General features: G+C 42.4%; 1 protein-coding gene across 6 annotated transcripts in view; it reads right to left on the bottom strand.

The window, feature by feature from the left end:
- oxr1a (oxidation resistance 1a) overlaps positions 1–22324 on the bottom strand; it is a 232130-nt gene that overhangs the window by 16751 nt on the left and 193055 nt on the right. For all 6 annotated transcript variants that reach the window (XM_078253735.1, XM_078253731.1, XM_078253730.1 and 3 more), the window contains 3 exons: positions 12448–12600; positions 8289–8473; positions 2614–3281 (listed from right to left, as the gene is read on the bottom strand). In XM_078253735.1, coding sequence (XP_078109861.1) covers positions 2614–3281; positions 8289–8473; positions 12448–12600 — 1006 coding nt within the window. The remainder of the gene's footprint in view (positions 1–2613; positions 3282–8288; positions 8474–12447; positions 12601–22324) is intronic.

The raw sequence follows: 22324 nt of genomic DNA, 5'->3' as shown, positions 1-22324 counted from the left end.
GCACCTTCATAATTTGTTTGGAACTTCTGAGCACTCTAGACTTTTTTCTTCCGATCTAACATTTGCTGGGAAGCAAATGAGCATATTTCCCCAAATGTTCCCAATTTGTGTTTTCTTCTGTATCAAATGTCTGTCATCTAAAAAGAAAATACATCTTGTTGATTAACTGTGTATTCTCCCCCTAATACTTATACCTAAATATTTATTTGACCTAGTTTTCTATTTCTATTTAGTGGCTACTTCAACTTGCATTAATCATTTTGAGGCAGAAACACAACAGATGACAGAAATAAATGGAGTAGCACACTGTACTTCATAGTGGCTCTGAGTCTTCTGCCCGTGGTACATTACCAATGGCCTAGAATAAGGCCACAGCCCCCTGAAGCTGAATGACATCACTGTACCAGTGACTTTACACTGCTCCTGGTTGGGCAGCTCAACTTAACTAGCATTTATAATGATGAACATAATTATATTAATTATACAACACGCTCAGTGGGACACATTCTATTTTCAAAATGCATTCATTCTGTATTAATGCAGCTTGTTTTTGAGGCTGCTGCTGTTACTTGTGCGGGCTGTGCACAAGAATGTTCATGTGCACAGAATAATGGTTTAGCCCTGCGGAGATCAATGTGAATTCAAACTGCTTTTGCAGCCCGGCTCTCTGTGTGACAATAATTGCCAGGGAGAAAATGGTAAATCTCTCCCCCACTGTCAACTAGAGTGGGTTATGAAGTGAGTCAGTAGCGGTGACACACGGAGGTCACCGTCAGATAATAAGACCAAAACTGTGCCAACCAGATACTAGTTAAAAGACGCTATGGTTTTGTATGTTTAAGCCAATCAACTACTAATTGCATAGTGTTTGCCAAACATTTCCTCGAGCACATAAACATTGTACCTAACTTCCAGGCAGCCACTGCTTCCCATTTATTTTAGTAGACTGAACATCATCTTGCTGAACATAGGTAATCCATCACAGTGAACATTCTGCTACCTTAATGTTTTCACTGGTGGTAATACAGCTGAGATACTTGCTGGTGCGTTCAAAGATACTCTGACATTGTTATTTGAAAGTATGCCATTGAAAAGTACTACATTTAAAATGTATGTTGTCAGTAAATCAAACCTCAAACAATGAGGTGTGATGATGTGAAATTGGGCATGTGAGGTTTGCTGGAAGATATAAGACTCTTTAGTTATGGATTGGGCTACTTGGTAGGCAAAAAAAGACAGGTCATTAGCCAGTTACTTGGAGAGCCTGGGAAATAATGAAAAAAAAGCCCGTTATTGGGACAAACTTGTAGCATCTCATTTGTTTCCTCTTCCCTTAGGTGCACAATTTATTTCAAATGTTGCACATAAATATATGTTCTTTGAAAGTATAAAGAAGTAGACGTAATGTTAGAACTAATGTTTTTCTTTTGGTTTTGTCTAAAAGTAACTGGATGATGTCTTGTTCTGTAATTACAGGGATAAAGTTTAACTGTAGTGAAGAGCATTTTAAGATCCCAAATTTAGAGAACTCATCATCACCGTGGGATGGAACCAACTACATAACCATAGTTGGCAAGTTAAAACATCCAAAACCACAAGTGCGATCCTTTAATCTTAAAAGCGGCAACGAACACAAAATAAGTTTATTCCAGGCTTTGGGGGGAATTTAGTATTTGTGTAAATCCACATGAAGGCAAAACAGACTGGATGTCTGGTATGAATAATACCTCTCTGAATGTTGTCTCAGAAGGCATTTTGATCTTGGGTTTCATCGTCACTGTGCTTCCCCTTTGGGCATTAGGTGTGTTTGTGGCATTGTGGTGTTTGATAGGCTTTAGCTTATCGCACGGAGGAGTTGCCCAGACCACCAGAGCCAGAGATCAAAGTGCTGCATAAAGCCCCATAAAGCCCGGCTAGCCCCGCCAAGCTGATAACAACATAGAGGCTGCCATTTCCCTCCGTCTTTATATTCCTATTACTAGCACCAAGGCAGAGTGGAAACCGGAAAGGTTATCAGGAACCAACATGAGAGAAGTGATTCTAAAGCAGCCAGAGAGGAGAGGAACTTACTTTGATAGTCTTCAAAAGAATATGGATGTAGGGTTGCAGCTTAAAGACAACATGAGGCCAAACATCACCTGAAATGTCTTATACCTTTTTCACATGGTTTAAGTTACACATTTTTTAAAGCTATAGTGCGTAGTTTGAGGAATTCTAAGTAATGACAACAACGCTGTCGAAGCGTCCACATGACGCAAGCCTTTCAGTGATCGCACCCCCACCCCTCCTCCATCAAGTTGCTAACACGGAGGATTAAAAAAACAGGATGGACTCTTCAGAAGAGGTAATTCTCTTGTAGTTTTTATGTCCTCTTCGTCTCCAAAGCTGAACGCTGCTGTTGTCCTTTCTCAGCGGTGACGTAAAACACATCACTCGAGCTTCATCAAGCGAAAGTTGCCGGACTAAACCATTTTGGTAAACATAGCCATACTGGCAGACAGAGTTTTGTTGAGCTGATAGGCTTCATTAGCTTTGTAGCATGTAATGGACGTTCATTCATAAAAAACAAATTGTTGCGCACTATAGCCATAACTGCTAAGTAAATGTGTTTACCCTCTGCTGAGTTCTGCGTGCTGTCCTTTGGCGTCTGCTCTACATTCTCCTTTTCCTCCTTGCCTTGTTGCATAGTGTCCGTTTTGGAGACGTCTGTCCCCTCGTTGGCTTCCCCCTGTTGACTGGCTGAGACGGAGGTGGTGTCTGTGGCACCAGGTGTGGCTGAGCTTTGGGACCCTGGGCGAGAGGTGCTGCTGCTGGGGCCCTCGGCCTGGCTAGTGCTGCTGCTGGTGGTAGTGGGTGTGCTTGTTGGCTTCTCTACACTCTGCTGCTTGGATCCCATGGGGGACTGGCTATCTCTTTCTGTGGCAGTGTCTGGTGGATTGTCCTCTGCTTTGGCCGCAGCGCTGCACTCCTCCGGCTGACTGACGGAGCTGCGGGCGCTGCCTGGGGCCTGGGACCCGGCACTGGTGGCCTCCACCTTGGTGACGGTTTGCACAGACTCTGTGGAAGCGGCAGAGGACTTGTCCAGGCGGAGGTCCTCGCTAGACGCTTGCTCCTCCTCACGGATGGGGGACAGCTCCGGCTCAGTGAAGACGTCTTCGGAGAAGGAGCCCTCAGTGCTGCGCGGGGCCGTGCTGCCACTGTCGTTGGCCCCTGGCTCCCGCAGGCGCTGCTCTGGGTCCTTCTGGGAGGGATGTCTCTCAGTAGGAAGAGGCTCCAGGTCACTGGAAACAAAGTGAAGCAATAAGACCCATGGAACTCTATCAATTATAAGAGATATATCTGGACATGTGATTTTTCCCTACATGCTCTACACTTAGAGCTTGTAATGAGAGATCAGTTTAGCTGTTATGCTTAGTAATAGTCAGCCTGCAAAAACAAGTGTACAATGATTTCTGTGGCTCTGGAGGAGCTGTTTAATGTCTGAGAAAATAGCCCTGATCTCTACTTGGGCTTGAGACTTTAAATCGTTTACAGAACAACAAATTGTTACAAACTGGGGCCATGGAGTTGGAAAGATGTGGGTGTTTATCAGGCATGGAGGGTCTATCACTATTTGGTTGCGTTATGGGAATGTATATGAGGATTTAGCATTTTTAGAGCTTGGCCCAAACTGGGGACTAAAAGTTAGTTTTGTTTTTGTTTTTGTTAGTTTCTTCAGTCTTTTGTGAGTACCTTAGTGCAACACCAAATCACTGGAGTACACTTTTAACCAACCATTAGCCACATTTATGATCACTAATCTATTATAGAAAGTGTGAATTATTTGCAGAAAGCTTTATTTTCACAATGGATGTGGGCTACTTTTGCAAATGAAACGAGAAAATGCATTTCCTGTAGAAAATGCATTTCCTGTAGAAAATGCGTGTGAATGCTGAAAAGCGGAATTGCTAAAGCTAAACTGGATTGCTGGCTTAAATGCATGAATGAGAGGGAATGGTTTTAATTAGTATGCATTTCATTGAAATGTTGAATACCAATAATGGAATATTTTAAGGTTTTCTGAAAGCTGTCGCTACACGGAATTGCTGGCTTCAATGTGTAAGAAGAAGGTGAAGTTGTAGGAATAGTAGAAATTGGTCCAATTAATATAAATGTCTTTAAAATAACTAAATAATGCTGTCACACAAGACGGCTACTTCTGCTCCCATTCTGCCTATTGTTAAACAAATTATAAAGATCAAACATGATAATCCTGCACTAATCACAGATTCTTCTGGAGGACATACTGTATATTAGAGAAGACTACACATGTGGGGCATTTAAAACAAAGCCTAAATAATTGATGCATCAACAGAAAATGTTACAGCCTATAAACGCCTTTATCAAGTAAGTAAAAAATCCAAGTCTTTGATTTAGAAATATGAACATATCTAGTGGTTTGGGTCATCAAATCTGTTCCCTTTTGCAAGACAGTATGGTAACAAATAATAAGCAGAAACCACAGTGAACTGGTTAGATGAACTCCTAAAAGTAAAGTAAACACCTTTTACCCGGTCATCGTTCCTGTTGGAATGGAAAATCACTCATGTGCTGTGTGTGCCTGAAGCACACACAGCAGTGATTGTGTGCCGTGTGTGCTTCAGGCACATGAGTGATTTTCCATCCCCATATACAGAAATACTGTGGCACCAACTTTGTGCAAATTTGGATAACAGTATGTCTTTAAAGGGGTGATAGAATGATTATATGTTCCTTAAGGTCTCCTAATAGGGTATGTAACATTGGTTGGGCTGAAAATGGCCCGTGTGCTGTTCTATGCTGCCTAATGCAACCCTGTGGAATGGCTCTATTTCAAACGAGAGCTTGGTTGAGCGAAGCACATACACATATAGTGGAGACGAGACAGCAGGTCTCATATTTCAGACACTGCAATGTTATACATTGTTCTTCTGCTATTTCATTACTAGATTCACTTCCGAGACTTTTTTATGCGAGAAATCAACTATGTAGAGGTCCAATATGGGCCGTTTTACGAAAATGTATGGCTAATTGCAAATTTTGTCCAACTGTGTGTCGGAGTTCAGTTGCTCCGCAGGCTAACATGACTGCGGCCGGTGCTGCCTGGGTTGCTGCCTCGCCGCCCGGCCTGTCCTCCTTCACAGACCCGGCCCGCTATGATCTAGATGGAGCTCCGTCATGGCCGGCAGCCGGTGCGCCATACCCGCGCAGAGTCACTGTTTCTGGGTTACTAGACTACCAAACCCCGCTGCCCTGACAGAGCTCCAGGGCCTGCAGCTCGCTGCTCTCCCTCCCCTCTCCCTGCTAAATGGTGTGTGTGAGTGAGACCGTGGTCAGTGAGCTTGTTACGCCAGCAATCTCTTACCACAGGTTCCAGTTAATCTTATAATGTATATGTGTGTTGAGTTATTTAAACAAACGATCGGGGAAATAAACGCCTCTTGTCCGCGAGTCTCATTGATAGCTGGATGGAGCTCTATCGATGAGACCTAGCAGCTAATCCTAACGAGACCCCTCAAATTCACAAAAATGCATTAAATTGAAATCGGACAAAAGCGTTAGCTTTGTAAGACCTTAGGGTAGCTGTGATATACATGCCGTGACGAGATTCAAAGTGTAAATATACTATAGTTATTCCGAAAGTGTACCCGGGGTCTGTGAAAGGACAGGCTGGGCGGCGAGGCAGCAACCCAGGCAGCAGTGACATTAGCCTGCGGAGCAACTGAACTCAGGACACACAGTTGGACAAAATTTGCAATTAGCCATCAATTTTCGTAAAAAGGCCCATATTTGACCTCTACATAGTTGATTTCTTGCATAAAAAAGTCTCAGAAGTGAATTTAGTGATGAAATAGCAGATGAACAATGTATAAAATGTCTGAGATCTGCGCGACCTAGATTCACAAGACAAACTGGTCCCAGATCAGTTAGTGGCCCATGTAAATTTTGGGGCGTTACAAAGATAGAAGGTAGAGCCAAATGGGGAGGAGTTGAGGAGTTGACGTCAACTTTTAGCTTTGCTGAGATTCGCCCGTTTTCAGCAGCAGTTTCAAATTGTGAGATTTGCAGAGGAAAGAGCTGTCAATGGGACTTTGAGGTTCTATGTTTGTCCTATTTACTCACCAAACTGTCGTTATTACACTATGACAAGGTAAAATCTGTTTTGTATTCTATCACCCCTTTAAATCATCCATTTAAAAAAAAATATGTACAAAATATTAAAGCTACATATACAACCAAATCAATCATGCAAATAAAAAACTTCCTATTTTTATTTCTTGAAAACCTTGAATGAGGTCGTCAAGACGATATAGTTGTATTTAACCAGCACACAGAATCCCTTTCTGCAACACACTTGTTGCTCAGCTGTGTTTAGACAGAGAGTGAGAGCGAGGTCAGCAGAGAGAGAGAGACAGAGAGAGCGAGACAGAGAGCGAGAGAGAGAGAGAGAGAGAGATAGAGAAAGAGAGCGAGAGAGAGAGAGAGCGAGAGAGAGAGAGAGAGAGAGAGAGGAGGGCAGACAATGAACCACAGCTGAGAAAACAGTTGGGCCTGGTACAAAAAAACATAATTTGCCAGTACAATAACTGCTCCAAAACACAACCCTTGTAAATATACAGAACTGCTCACACCTTACGACCACCAGAGGAAACAGAAAAAATGCCTGCACAGGATTCCTAACACTAGACCACATTGGTCTTTGCATGAATTGGTCTTCAACAACAACAACAACACTAAAAATTTAAATGAAGCAAAAGCAACTCAAACAGACACATCTGTGGGAGGAAACACATTTGTCGAAAGAGATATAAAGAGTTAACTATAAGATTTAGAATGTATGTAGTAGTGAATTAAAGTTAGAAGTCAGTGTTTCTGCTGCATTTACTTCAGATAACTCTAGGGCTGTCAAAATCAACGTGTTGATAACGAGTTAGCGCAAATTCCTTTTAACGTGGCTAATTTTGTTAACGCATGATTAACGCACACACGTTCTGTGATTTCGCTCCGTAGTCTGGGAAATCAGGAAGCTGCAGCAGTTAAGGCTCTGACACACCAACCCGATTATCGGCCGTCGGACAGTCTGGCGAGGTCGGTGACTCGAGTCTGTTCGGTGTGTTCCGTGCCGTCGTCAGTCTGAGGAGCCGTCGAATTTAATTTGGGCCGATTTGACTTCTAGCCCTTGACTAGCGAATCAGTGCACTTATGTTAAAACACTTACGAGGAGCGGGATGAGCGTGACTAGAGTCTCTCAAAATCTGATGAAAATCTCTTAAACTGACCTTTGTTGATCTGAAATGAAGACAGATTCAGCAACTGCCCGGCCCATTTCTCTCTTCAAATGTTTTCAGAAACACATTTCGGTGAACTTTTTTCGTAAAATACGAGATCGTATTCTGAACGAGCCGCCATCGTGGTCTGGCTTTGAAATTCGGGAGGAGCCAGACCCACGTGACGCGTTCGTCATTTCCGGTTTTCATTTTTTTGGCGACATTACAGATTAGTGCTGCCTGCTGTTATGGAGACGTATTACGTCTCGTGCACATACGCTCAAGTCGGCGTCGCTTCGGTGTGTTCTGAGGCACTTTTTGGACCTCGGGGAGCCGAATGATCAGTCCAACTGGCTTTTCTGCCGACGCTCGGCCATCGGGTTGGTGTGTCAGAGCCTTAACGTTGTGGACAGTGCCAACTTGGCCACTTTCTCGCTAGATTTAGTGACTTTTCAGACCCTCTTAGTCTCTTATAAATATATTCAAATATATATATATTTTTTACTGTAATTCATTTCCCTGCATGCAGTCCACAGATCCTCGATTAAACACTAACGAGACAGCGGAACGGGAGCGTGTCTTAGGGATATAATACATCCATGAACGGGAGTGGATAACTAGCAGAAACAAAGCTCCTTGAGCAGAAATGGATAAATGAACGTATCTTTTGAATGGCAAGTTGAGTTTCAAAGCCCTTCCAGATGGTTCTCTTCACAAGACTAAAGTTATTTGCATGTACTGTCCTGAGTTACCACCGAAGTACGTCGAGTCTCAAATACCACTTAAAAATTAAAAACTAGAGAAAATATCCCTTTTAAAGTATTCAGAACAGATAAGAAATGTGCCATTAATTTGAAAATAATCGCGAGTTAACTTGGACAGTCGATTAATCGTGATTTTTTTTAGCGATTGACAGCTGTAATAACTACATGTGTAGTCATCATAGAAGTCTTTTCTATACATACTCAACAGCAAAGTATTGTTTGTATATGTTTTTCTTACTCGGGCACAGCCTCTCTGATCTTGGGGTCGGTGATCTCCTTGCAGATGGCAGCAGACTGTACTTCCTCCAGAGGACACATGATGCCGTACTCCTCGCACCCATGGGCCTGAACCAGTGGGTCCATCCGATGAGGGTCAAACATGATGTTGTTGGGTGTCACCAGCAACACCCCGCTCACCGCACCCTGAATCAACACAGGAAGAGAGAGGGGTGGGTGAGGATCAACAATGGGATCCATCAGAACTTTAACCCTTGTGTTGTCTTCCCGTCGACCATGCAACTTCTTTTGTTTTTCTGGGTCAAACTTTTTGTCACTTTTCCAGACAATTTTGTCAGTTTTTTTTATTTTATTTTATTTTTTTACTTTTTTCAACGCTCTTTTATCATTTTCTTTCTTCAAACTTACTTCTGAAGTGTGTTGGTTGTATGGAACCATCCATGTTATTTGTTTTGACTATTTGGTTGAAAGAAACCCAAATTTCTGTTATAGAAACGTTTTAAAAATGCCTCAAATTGTTCAAACAGAAGGGTTAAAGAAAAACAACAAACAAAAGATAATCAAAAGCACCTCTGTCACATTAACAACTGGACGCCCATTCAATCAATGTTGACCAATGACCGCTTCAGTGCTTTCATTTGGTACCTGGGAGTCAATCAGCAGTGGTTCAATACCAGAGGTGAAAAGTAACAAATTACAATCATTCGCGTTACCGTAATTGAGTAGTTCTTTTGTGTACTTTTACTTTTAAGAGTAGTTATTAAAATCTGTAATCTTACCCCTTAAAGCTTTAGTGCTCAACTTTTTGATATTAATGAACGTCTGTTACATTCAAGCCATTACCAAATGAGTTGCTACAAAGCTAATGAAGACTATCAGCTCCACACAGCTCTCTCTCAGTGTGACTATGTTCACAAGATAATGACCTCTTCTGAAGAGTCCATCATGTTTTTTTAATCCTCCGTGTCTTCCTTGAATACTAGCAACTGCGTGGAGGAGGGGTGGGGGGCAGTACTTGTACTTAAATAAAAGTTCATCAAAGTAATCATACTTTTACTTAAGTAGAATGTTTTTGTACTCTTTCCCTCTCTGTTTGATACCATGGATCTGTGTGTGTTTGTCTGAGAGCAGGACAGCTGCATGGACACACACATGCACGCACACCTAAACAATACGATTTAGAACCAGATCTGGGTAAAAAAAGAAAGAAGTAATGAACATGTGAACATTTAACTGTACTAAAGACCTTTTAAGATCCTGAATTCAGATAACTCAGTATACAACAGTCTAAGGAGCGGCAGACTCCCTGGTGGGAGGCCATCTGAACAACATTAACTATAATCAGCAGAATTAAACTACAGTCAGCAGGAGAGATGCTTCTCTTCATGTGCTGGTCTACAGGGTTAGTCACATCTGCCCACACATGGCCCCCAGTGTTTACTGTTCTCTCATTTCATCCTCGTTTCCAGGTTTCTTCAATAAATTCAACAAAACAAACGCAAACTAAGACAAACTGGAATGCTTCCGTTACATCAGTTGTGAAAGAGTTCGGTACATTTTGGTGCAATGACTTTCCTTCCCACTGCCTTGTTCACGTCTGCCTCAGTTAGTGATTTCATATATTGCTGAAAAAACCACAGAAGTGCACAGAATTAGCAACTGAAACAACAAAAGATTGTTTTTACAGTTAAAAAAGCGGTCATCACAGGCAGCATTGGGCAGCAACTGGATTCTGGTCTGCTGAAGTGGAGTAATTCATATTTCTGCTGAACTGTTCTATTATTTCTGTACAATAGACATTTTTTTGTGTTTGTAAACAACGATGATGCGTTTAGTAGGCGGAGCCTAACTGGTGGCAGAACACGAAGCCAGGTTTATGGTCGCTGCGATGTTTCCGGCGCGAGGAGCGCGAGCCATAAAATAACGTCACCACGGTTGTCGTTTCCAGCGCAAAGTTGTCGCGGCTCGGGTTGTGCACCTCTGAATTTTTGCAACTCGCCGTGCGCTTTCAGTTCAACATGGTCGGCAGGTTCGCCTCTACAAGCATCTGTATGAATCTTCACGTACAGACCCCTGGGAGTCAAACAACCTTAAAGATGGGGTCAAAGAGAGACACCACACTGGGAAAAGAATCAATCATGTTTCAGGGGTAGCAGTCACACACTGCTATTGGCCAGGCGTCCATGCTTACGCAAGGTAACATAACCCCATTTGTACAGGTCCTATCCCCAGACCAATCGGCTACCCTAACCCTAACCTTAACCACTCGAGGTGAAATGCCTAACCCCAACCAATCAGGCTGCTATTGAAGGGCGGGTCTTGGCGTGGCCATAGTAGGAAAAATAAATGTGCTTCTAGTAGCTGTGCCAAGAGAAATCTCAATCATTCCCAATCTTGCAGAGACGGAGAGCGTAGGTATATGTAAGGAGATAACATAGGCACAGGCTAATTATTGATCACTAAAATGATAGTTAACATTAGTAATTACACTTAAACAGCTAATGGAAGTCCAAACTGCCTGAGAGCTTCTCCTGTACTGTACGGTAATTCCTCTACTATGCGACAGTAAGTCTCGTGGTTATGACACAATCGTTAGCCTATTGTTATAAAAACGTCTGCTACGGAGCCATAACGTGAGCTACAAGGTAATGGAGCCTTTTATACATTGTCGTGTTTCTTTAGAAATAAACAACGGACAAATCTTTAAACGCTTCAGAGGTAAAGTTATTTGCTGTCAAAGTGGCGCCAAAATGAATGGCAGTCAATGGGATGCTAACGGGGGGGGAGGATGGCTTGGTAGCATCAAAATGGCGCCTTAGGAGGTTCGAGCTCGAAGCGAAGCTTACCCCTTTGCGTTTACTTCACACGAGAGCAGCCATTTTCCCCTGTTGCCATGGGAATGTTATGAAGTGACGTAATTACACGACGTGAACGTCATCGAAAAGCTGCAAACCCCGCGATGAAGCCGCGATGAAACCGCAGTTTTTGCAAGTTCCCGCAATTTCATCGCATAAAATTGCATAAATATCCCGCATATTCCATCGCATTTTTTAAGAAAACGTGCCGCATAATCAAGGATTTTTGCCCGCAACCATCACAAAAAAAACTCTGCATTTTTTTGGAAGGACTGGCTGCTGCTGCTCCGCGGGCAGTGAGACTGGCTGCTGCTGCTGCTCCGCGGGCAGTGAGACTGGCTGCTGCTGCTGCTCCGCGGGCAGTGAGACTGGCTGCTGCTGCTGCTCCGTGGGCAGTGAGACTGGCTGCTGCTGCTGCTCCGTGGGCAGTGAGACTGGCTGCTGCTGCTGCTCCGCGGGCAGTGAGACTGGCTGCCAGCGGGGAAACAGAGTGTGGAGCCGGCGCATTTTTACATCTTACTCTGTGAACTATGTTTTTGGGTAAGTTAAGGTGATTCATCTAGTCTCTGTAAGGTGAAAGAAAAAAGCTTGTGTTCAAAAGATGTAAATGATTAAATCTCAACAGAAGGACTTGCTCTTCGATGGTATCGATGGTTTACAACACTGAACTACAAACCAAGAAGAAGAAAAACAGCTTTAATGTGTCATTTTAAGAGCATTACTTTTCTTTTAATTTCCATTCCACATCTACAGCCAAGCCTTGTGAAATACAATGTGTATCGAGTACCTGCAGCTGGCAGCTGTGCTGTAAAATATATATTTAGTTTGATAACTACTTCTCTCTTTCCATCCGTCACATTCAGGCATGTGGTTTTTGTTGTTGCTGCTGCTGGCAATTTTGCATTGGACTACAGCAGTTGGCAGTCTGTTCCCGTATACATAAATACTATAGGCTGGGTACCGAATTCAATACTTTTTAGGCAGGTATCGAAAAAATGCCTCGTCATTCAATACCCAATTTCAATACCTAAAGGAGTAAATCTCATCTGAGCCAATAAGCATGCAGCATGCTTCTAACAAGATCTAATAATGTCTGTGATTGGCTGTCTAATGTTACACGCAGGAAAAACTTTACCTCACACAGAGAGATGGGGCTTACGTAGATTTAATTTGTTTTTGTTTTATAAAATTGGTATCGGAAAAGTATTGTTTAGGAACCGGTATCAAAGTAACGGTATAGGTCTCAGTACCGGTATTGAACGGGGTTTTTTGACCGATACTCAGCCCTAAAATACTGTATCTTACCATGTCACCAGTGATGTACTTGCAGTTGATCTTGAGGAACTTCTCTGTGAGGGCCTCTTCCTCCTCGGAGGTGGATGACACCACTCTGGACTGCCGCAGGGCGGAGAAGACTGGAGGGTGAACGCCTTCTGGTCTGGGGGGGCCATCAGAGTCCTGGAGATAGGAAGGGTGGGGGTGTGGACATTGGTATGAACACCATTTGTTAGTACATACTTTCATAAAACACATCATCTGTTCTTGAGGCTGGACTTTGTCCTTCGTCACAATAAACGGAAAAATGGGAACATTTTATAGTTAGGAGTTAGTTACAGATTTAGTGACAAAGGCAAAACTGCTGTTGCTCATACTTTTGTACTTTTATTTAAGTAAAATTTTGAAGGCAGGTGTTGCATGCAATACACTGTGACACAACAGTCACATTTTCGTCTTCATTCTAAGAAATCAAGGAATCTCTGTAAGTGTGTGTGTGTGTGTGTGTGTGTGTGTGTGTGTGTGTGTGTGTGTGTGCATCTGTCTTTGAAATATATATACAAACTTCAAATTTGGAGCAGTTTGGACAACATTGGATATTGGATATTAATCAACTGTGAATTAAACTAAACGACCGTACAATAAAGGTTGAGGGAACATTTGATAGTTAGGAGTGAGAGTGACAAAAGCAAAACTGTGAAAGCTGCGTTCCTCTTCATCCTAGTGGCTGCACACAGACATCTATACGAATGCATCGCGTCTAAATCTCTAAGTAGCATTCAACACAAACGGACTAAATAATAAGCACTGTCGAACAAGCACAGCTCAGTTCACTTGGTAATACGTGGTGTAACTAATTTGAGTCTCATTTCATCAAACTAATGCGTTTGAGTCTCTAAGTGTATTATCTATATAAACAAAAATTTCTGCACAGCAGCACAATCAGGTTAAAAGCAACCCAATGACAAGCCAAATGAATGTGCCTCCTGTGTGCCTGAGCTTCACACGGCCAATTAGGTGAAAAACATGATGACTAATGTTCTCTTGAGTCGGGGGCGGGTTTGGAAACTGTCGAATGAGGGGCCAGATATCGGGCATAGTTTTAAAAAAGGGGGAGCACATTTAGAAATGTATAAAAATGGGTTTAAACTCTTACTTAAAGCCTTAACACTATGTAATAACAAACTGTACGCTAATAATAGCTACAGTCTATTCAATGTAATTAAATAATGCTAGATAAACAACTGTAAATATTCTAATATGAAATTATTTCTATTAATAGCTGCTATTTTGAAACTCTAAATAGCCTACAGCCACAGCCATGGACAGATTATGAGACAATGGGCCCCTGCACACACACACTTTTTTTTGGGGCATTTTAGGTCTTTATTTTGACAGGAAAGCTGAAGACATGAAAGTGGCGAGGGGGGAATGAAATGCAGCAAAGAGCCGCAGGTCAGAGTTGAACCCGGGCCCGCTGCATCGAGGAGTAAACCTCTATATATGTGCGCCCGCTCTACCAACTGAGCTATACGGGCGCCCAATGTTTGTGGTCATTTTACGTCTCTCTGAGGTTGGTTGTTTTTCCTCTCTTTATCGTCGTTCTGTGTTTGTGGTTGCTTGATTGATTGATTTTCTAAGGTTTAAGAAAGCACAACAGTGTTTTTCATATTCTCTTAGGACTTCAACAAATGAAAAGGATTCCTGTATAACAATATTTTACTGCAAAAGTGTATAGTTTTTCCTTAATAGTGAACAGTCACATTCTCGTCTTATCATCAAATGCGAGGACACACAGGATGTACTTGTTTGCTTGTCAACTATATGCAAAGTATAACAACGATATCCCATTTCAGAATTTCTGCTTGTAGCTCTTGAGTGTTTCCTCAATGCACTACTTTTATTTATGGGGTTTGTCACAATATCTGTCAGTTTAACCACTTTTTCAGTAAAATATTGTTATACAAAAATCCATTTCATAAGTAGCAGACCTAAGAGAATATAAAAACACTGGTGTGCTATGTCCAACCTCCGGTAGGGATTCCTTCCTAGTATCCTATATTGAGCATGGACTGCTGCAAAATATATGGTGTATTTAATAAAGTTGAATCTATGACTGAAAGGAGAATGATTAAAACAACTATTCTCCTTCATAATAACTTGCTTTTCCGTAATCTGCCAGATACTCCATAGCCAAGAAGCAATGTAAATGATGTCTCAACTATAACATATTTTCACACATACACTATAAAGCAATTCTGGGTAAAACTTTACTTGGTAGTCCGTCTGAATAGCTATCCACCGGGAGACGATTTTGTAGGACAGAGCTGACTGTTGGTCTGATCGACAGTGAATGACTGCCGGAAGAGTCACACCGAACGGAAAGATGAGAAGAAGTGAGGGATAGGTGAAATAGGCATGGGAAAGACATAACAGGAGTAGAAACTGCAGCAGAAGCAACGGGGGAAAAAAAAGGAAAGCAAGGCAAAGCTGCTGTGGAGAAATAAAAACACAAGGAGATAAAGAGAGCTAAAGGCAATGAGAGAAAGTGATTGGAGAGAGGACAAAGAACAAAAGGGAAAAGGAGGACAGAGAGGAGTGTGTGGGAGTGATCATAGAGGGGGGATTTGGACTGGGGGGGGGGCGTCCAAAGCCGATGGAGAAGTGCAGTGAAGAGCAGTGAAGAGCTTAGAGAAGAGAGCCTGAGCCCATAACAACGGTCTGCTGTCCTCCTGACACCCACCCCCACACCTCCCCCTCTCCGTCGACAAACAGCCTGCAGCTACTGACCCACACCGACACAAGCAGCCCAGACACTGGCAGCCAGGGAAGGCTGAGGGGGCCGGGCCAGTCTGTTACAGCCAAAACAAGCCTCTCTGAACAAGAGAGAGGAGACATAAAAAAAATGTTAAAATAGAGATAAAGATAAGTTTCAAGAGCATCCTTAAAACAAAAAAGAGCAGGATCCCTGATCTATGATAATGGGGAGTAGGATTTGACATTAAGTACCGGTTCCAACTTGGAACCCTTTCAAAAAATTAAGATTCCAATGGAATAATTTTTTTTATTGGAATCCGATACCCTAATAATAATACCTCATTACATTTATATAGCATATATAAATGTGTAGCACCCACCTGAGTGATACACGGCAGTCTGACTACGGCAGATGCCTACCACACATCAGCTTGGCAGAGAGGGAGGGGAACATGTTTTTAGTGGCGGGGGAAATCGCAGACACGGGGAGAACATGCAAACTCCACACAGAAAGGCCCGGGATGACCAGGTTTCTAACCCGGGACCTTCTTGCATTGAGGCCACACTGCTAATCATTGGGCCACCAACGATTTCAGATCTGAAGCCCAGCTGTTGAAGATGGAAGACTGTGTTTGTCCCTTTAAACCAGCTCGTCATCCACTTCAACCGAACACACCTCACCTACACAACTGCACTTCATCGCTCCTCTTCTCGGCGAGTCACTTCCCAAATGACTCATTCAAGCTGGCCTGTCTGCTTCAAGGTTAAATATGAAAAGAGGTGCAGCCTTTTCCACCATAATAATAAAAGTTAACACTGACTAGAACCCACCTGGGACCAGAAACGCACACGTTGTCCACAAGCACAGCACACACCTGGGTTGAAATTAACAACTAGGGTGTCAAAACATGTCCTCCCTCATTGAAATGTGCAACAAACACTGTCTCCTATTCCCTCTCATTAAATCTGACACATCTGAGAAATGGGTGTTATGTGTTGGTAACAAAATAACACCCATAACATGTCTCCACACAGTCCACATCAGAGGGACGGTGAAGATGCACTCGCTGTCCATCAGATGAGAGCTGTTGCTCATAAGGCAACACAAGGTGATAGCAGGGAATGATTTATTTTGGTATAAGGCCAAATGTTAACTTGCAAAGCAAAATATATATATATATATATATATATATATATATATATATATATATATATATATATAATGTTGCATTTGCACGTTGCTGCATAGGATGACAACTGCCTGAAATTAGAGGAAATACAGTGAAAACAGTGAGATTAAATGGTCTGTTTTAATGGCTGCCAATGGTGGCATATTGTCAAAAGCCGACAATCTTGGGCGCCTGGATAGCTCAGTTGGTACAGCAGGCGCCCATATATAGAGGTTTAGTCCTCAAAGCAGCGGGCCCGGGTTCGACTCTAACCTGCGGCCCTTTGCTAGCCTAGAACTCTAGACCACCCTAGTGGCAGCAAATGTAATTTGCTTGCAAGCTGAAAAACCAAACTCTAGTCAGGCCAATCACATCTTGTATAGAGTCGGTGGGCGGGGCTTAACATAATGACAGCAGAGTTGCGACGGTTCCGCGTGAATTCCCTGCTACTTGAAAACAAAGAAGATGGCTGCTGCTGCTGGAGAACAGCGGTCTTTGGAATCGGCTTTGGCCGTGACTCTGGAAGACTTGGAGTTAAGCTTTTCTTTGAGAAAAGAACAAAGAACGACACTGAAGTCATTCTTAAAAAAGGAAGATGTGTTCTGATTTTAAAGTTTAATCTATCATCTAGTGTTGCTCTGGTTGGTTGTAGAGCTATCCTATTGCGTGCAGAGGGAATTTGAAAGACAACCGTTTATCCCGCCCCTCGTATTGAGCCCTGCCAATGGTGAGTTCCCAGACCCAACATCTGGATTGGGTCTGGCTTGAAGGCTAGCCCTTTACTGCATGTCATTCCCCCTCTCTCTTCCCTTTCATGTCTTCAGCTGTACTGTCAAAATAAAGGCCTAAAAATGCCCAAAAAAAAAAATCTGTCTAGTTGGGGACAAACATCTTAAACAAACCATGGCTCACTGTCTCAGTAGTTTAATTTCAGGTCATAGCCCACGCATGGGACCTGATGTGATCATCACTGCTGTATAAATGTTTCATCTCTACCCTAGGTGTTCTCCTTAGACAGAACCTGCACTGTCATGCTACATCAGCGAATCGTCACCTGATCCAATCCTATCTCACACAGACCAGGCTGCCAACTCTGTGACTACCGGTGCTGCTTACTCCTTCCTGCTACACCCTGCTATTGGCTGCTTTCTCTCTCCAACACCCCATCTCCAGCACCAACCATAGAGCTCAACAGTGACCATCCATAGATATATATATATATATATATATATATATATATATATATATATATATATATATATATATATTATTTAGTTTTATTTAAGTAATTAGTAATATATCAGTAAGACACTGAAAATGATGTGTGTGTGTGTGTTACTGAAGCAGCAGCTTGGCGGCTGAACTGCAGTTGCTCGAGTGGCCGCTCGAGGCGAGTCATTCCCATTGACTGTAAAATTAGAGGACAGAGCATGTGTGACGTCACCCACTGGTCTGTGGAGATCTGCTACGAGTCGTCGAGTTTGGCGTTACGGGCGATGCCATCCTGGTTGTGGATGTGATGATTTTAGACGAGAGGGAGGAGTGAGGGAGGAGCTGCTTACACTCTACGTTACGTTACACACTTTCACTGGCAATCACATCATAGCCACGCCCTGAAACACCCCCTGCTTTATCGCCGATTTTAAAATCAACGAGACCATAATTCAAAAAATGAACATCATTCTGTGTTGCTGAAGACTTCAAACTAGAGACTGAGACCATAAACTCATTATGAAAATATTTACTGAGGTAATAAATCAAGTGAGAAGTGGGTCACTTTCTCATAGACTTCTACAGAAACCCACCTCCTTTTGCAACCGAATGTGTCGCCCCCTGCAGGAATTCAGATAGAATGCAGGTTTAAGGAGTCGCCCCAAGTGCATCTCGCTGCAGCCTGCGGGAAGGCGGGGCTTGATGTCAAACCCCAACACACCCCACATCCAAGTCGGTCATTTTTCTTTGCTTACGTCACTCCCCCATACGCTCGAACGGACCAAGACAGCCTGGTAGCATTTTTTACTATGAAGGAAATGATTTTTGATGTTTAAATTTGGAATCTTTTAATTTTATTTGAAAATGTTATATCCATCAATGTAAATGATCTGAAAGAAAACCGAATATTCACCAATTTTGAAACTTATATTTTGAAACTTTAAAACGACGATAAGAAAGCCATCTGGACTCTGAACATTTACAATTAACACCTCTTTAATGTAAATTTCACGCGCCCCTTTTTCGTGTACGTATGTATGAATGAATTTAATGTTTTCAATGTGTTTATGTATCTGTACTTGAATAATAAAGTTTTTTGAAAAAAAAGAAAGAAAGACGGCCTGGTAGCGAAGCTGATATAGCCTCTTGTTTCACATTAGATAGAAACTGATGATGTAGGCTAAACACAAACGACATTTCATGCAACAGTGAAGTTTTCATGTAGTTAATGTAATTGGTCCAGTGTACTTTTTATTAACCCTTTTTTAACAGGTAAAACTAATTTATTACATAGACTTATTACATGCAAAGCGAGATATTTCAAGCCTGTATTTGTTTTAATTTGGATGATTATGGCTTACAGTTTATGAAAACCCTCAGAAAATTTTAATATTGTGAAAAGGTCCAATATTGTAGGCTCAAAGTGTCCCGCTCTAATCAGCTAATGAATCCAAAACACCTGCGAAGGGTTCCTGCTCCTCGGATATTCGGCTTCACTCAGTGACCTGCACAGTAACACACCTAATTTAAGTATTTCAAAAGGTCGAACACACATACAGATGTCTAGACAATAAAATCGCTACGTGATTACCGTTACTCTGCCTGAAATGCTCTGTCTGAGCTCTTGGCCCGCCTTCCCGAAAAGCCCAGTCTGCTCTGATTGGTCAGCTGGCCCACTCTGCTGTGATTGGTCAACCAAATTCAAACATGCCACTGCTTAAGCATGCAGGTAAGTAAAGGTAAGGTATGAGACAGCAGTCGTAGAAAAGAAAAAGGGCGAAGCGCTAACACAACCTCACTGAAAAATCCTATAATGAAGACAAACGGACTTTATTTGACCTTATTTGAGGTGAGTCACGACTTGTCAATGTCCTGAAGTGACCGGGTTAGGGTTAGTCTTGGAAACGGGACTTTTTCAGTGTGTGCAACATCAAAGGGAGAGAAAGAGCATAGTGCAGCATAGTATCCAAAGATGAAAGAGCTGCTGTGCTGGCCTCAGACTGTGAGTGACCGCTGTGTGTGTGTGTGTGTGTGTGTGTGTGTGTGGGGGGGGCTTGATGGAAGAACGTTGTGTGTGTGGTGGGGCTTGATTGAAGAACGTTGGAATGGACGTACGTAGTAAGAGGAACGAGAAGGAGAGGAGGGGTGCCCAGGGGTCTGACGGTGGGGACAGGAGATGGCTGTAAAGGTGTTAGATGACAGCCGTGGTGGGGCTACAGAAATCAATACCCTTTTAGTTTCCAACCAATATTTCTCTCCGTTGAAACAAGAGGAGAAATAAATCTAGAAAAAGACTGAGGCTCCTGTAAAATAGGGCTTATATCCAGAACATAGCGTGGTAGGGAAGGACAGTGGGATATATTGGAAATATAAAAGGTAATATATATCAATAAAAGACATTTTGTAGTAGTCCATAAAGATACCAGACCCTGTACTTTTGTCATTATTTTACACATATAGCAAAATTCATTTTTAAATGTTTAGTATATTAGTTGCGTTCGTCTCTATGTAATGATAAATCTTTCAGAGAGGAAGTCTGCAGGTTCCACCCGGCTTTGACCTCGTCAGTGACACAGTGCAATCAAAAACCGATCCATAGCTCCACCTTGTGGACATGGTCGTGTTGTGCAAGAGGGAGCACACAATGGTTGGGGATCTAAATAACACAAGTTAAAAGTTAACCACAGTTAGAGCTTGGCGATATGGAGAAAATCAAATATCATTATATTTTTGACCAAATACATTGATGCGGCGATATTGTAGGGTTGACTATTGGTGCTGACTACATTTTTGATAAATAACCATCGTAATGTGGATATAATGACTAAGTGGGTAAATAACAGAACAACTAGAACAGTCTGGAAAATTCTGGAAATTACATGACTTTACTGTAATGGAGCCTGTAAAACCAGGAAAGCACATATTACGATATCCAAAATTTAAGACGATATCTAGCCTTATTCTACTTCGTTTAAGAATGCTTGATTCTGATTGGCTGGGAGGAGGGCATTAACCCGGCAGGTTGCCCACTGACAGCGTCATCAAATAGTAGATCAATACATCGCCTGTATTTTTTTTTCTATCACAGACATTTCAAACATGAGATCCATTGTAAAAATAAACCTTGTTTAAAAAAGTTTCTAAAATGTGTCGGAAATCTATCGGAGGGTCAGCCGATAACCTTCCACAAGCCGGGCATATCAAACTGTTTATTGCCCTGCCTTGAGGTGATTATCCCTTACTTATATATCGATATAATATGCATATGTTGCCCAGCCCTAACCACAATATTCTCACTACAACATAGTAGGCTTAGGTCGGTGCTGAATTTTAGAAGATGAAACCTTGAGTAAGATCATTATAAATGTAGCAATGTGGCAACAGATATATAGGTAATCTAAACTGGTTCTACTTCCTCCATTACTAATTTTAGATCACACCCCCAGTGGAGGAGAGGAAGGAAGGAAGGAGGGAGTCAAAAGAGGTGCCAAAAGAGGAAGAGACAGAGAAGGTCACAGTAGTAGCTGGGCCACCAAGGTGAGTAAGTGTGTGTGTGTGTGTGTGTGTGTGTGTGTGAGTGAGTGACATGAGGAAAGTCTGGATAGGACAAAGAGGACGTGTCTGCCCACACAGATGACCAGAGAGCAAGTATGCCAGCGAGCCGGTGGCTGCCAAATAATCCAACGACAGCAAGACCGCCAGCCGGAAAGTCAGCCAGCTACCCATGAATGCGCACGGGCGCACACACATGCACACGCACACACACAGTCATCCAGACAGCCAGCCAATGATCCATGCCTGCAAGATGTGTTACTTTTTGCTGCCAGTACCAGCAGGCCAGCAGGCAAACCGAGCGCACGAAGACACTTCAGAGCTGCATTATCTGGCCTTTACCTCCGTCACAGAAACACTGAACAACATGGCTGGATGGTGAAAACATTTTTACCTTGCTAACTTAGGCATGGGCAACATTGTATAACAAGTGCATCAAAGCATATGATGGATTCATACTTGGCAGTTGATACTCTGTAGTCTTTTGATGTGATAACCCCCCTTTTCCCTTCTACCTTCTTACAATGGAAACTGAAGGGTATTCATTCAGGAAATATGTTACATATTTTCACAAGTTTGCAGCAACTACAGAAAAAAACTCTTCCTTCGATACATTTAAGGATGGGAAAAAGACCTGCGTGAAACAATATATGAAGACCCCTGGGGTGACACAGTAATACGTACACAAATGCTCCATAAATGCTAGGCAGTGCTTAATCCAATTTAAGGTGTTAAATAGGTCAAACTATTCCGAAAGTAAAACTCCACGGCTTCTTTCCGGAGGCACAATGTGATAAATGTAATTCTGCTGGAGGCCCTTTAAAGTAAGACTATGTAACCTTTGCAGGAAAAACTAACACATTCTTCCTTTAACAAACAAAGAAATAAAACCCACTCTTACCCAATCCAATAAGCTCAGGGGCTTTGCTGCTTCAGTCTTACTTGGTGTGGTATGACCAGTAGCAAACCTAAGCTAAATATTGTGTAATTGACGTTAAGAGAGTCAGATTCCTAACTTTATTGCTGGATAGGACATGTGCTGCTATGTCCTTGCCAATCTGAATGATAACTTTGTGTGCTTTTCTTTTGAAAAGTTCTCCTCTTCATCATGTTAACTACTTGTTTTAGAGGGTTCATCATGATTTTTTTATGATGGAAAACTGCATGCAACTGTGTGAACGCTAGCAAGGCTTCAATAAAAATGCCAAATACATGCT

The sequence above is a fragment of the Sander vitreus genome, chromosome 6, assembly GCF_031162955.1.
Source record: "Sander vitreus isolate 19-12246 chromosome 6, sanVit1, whole genome shotgun sequence".
Lineage (NCBI taxonomy): Eukaryota > Metazoa > Chordata > Actinopteri > Perciformes > Percidae > Sander > Sander vitreus.
This window is presented reverse-complemented; position numbering and strand designations above follow the sequence as displayed.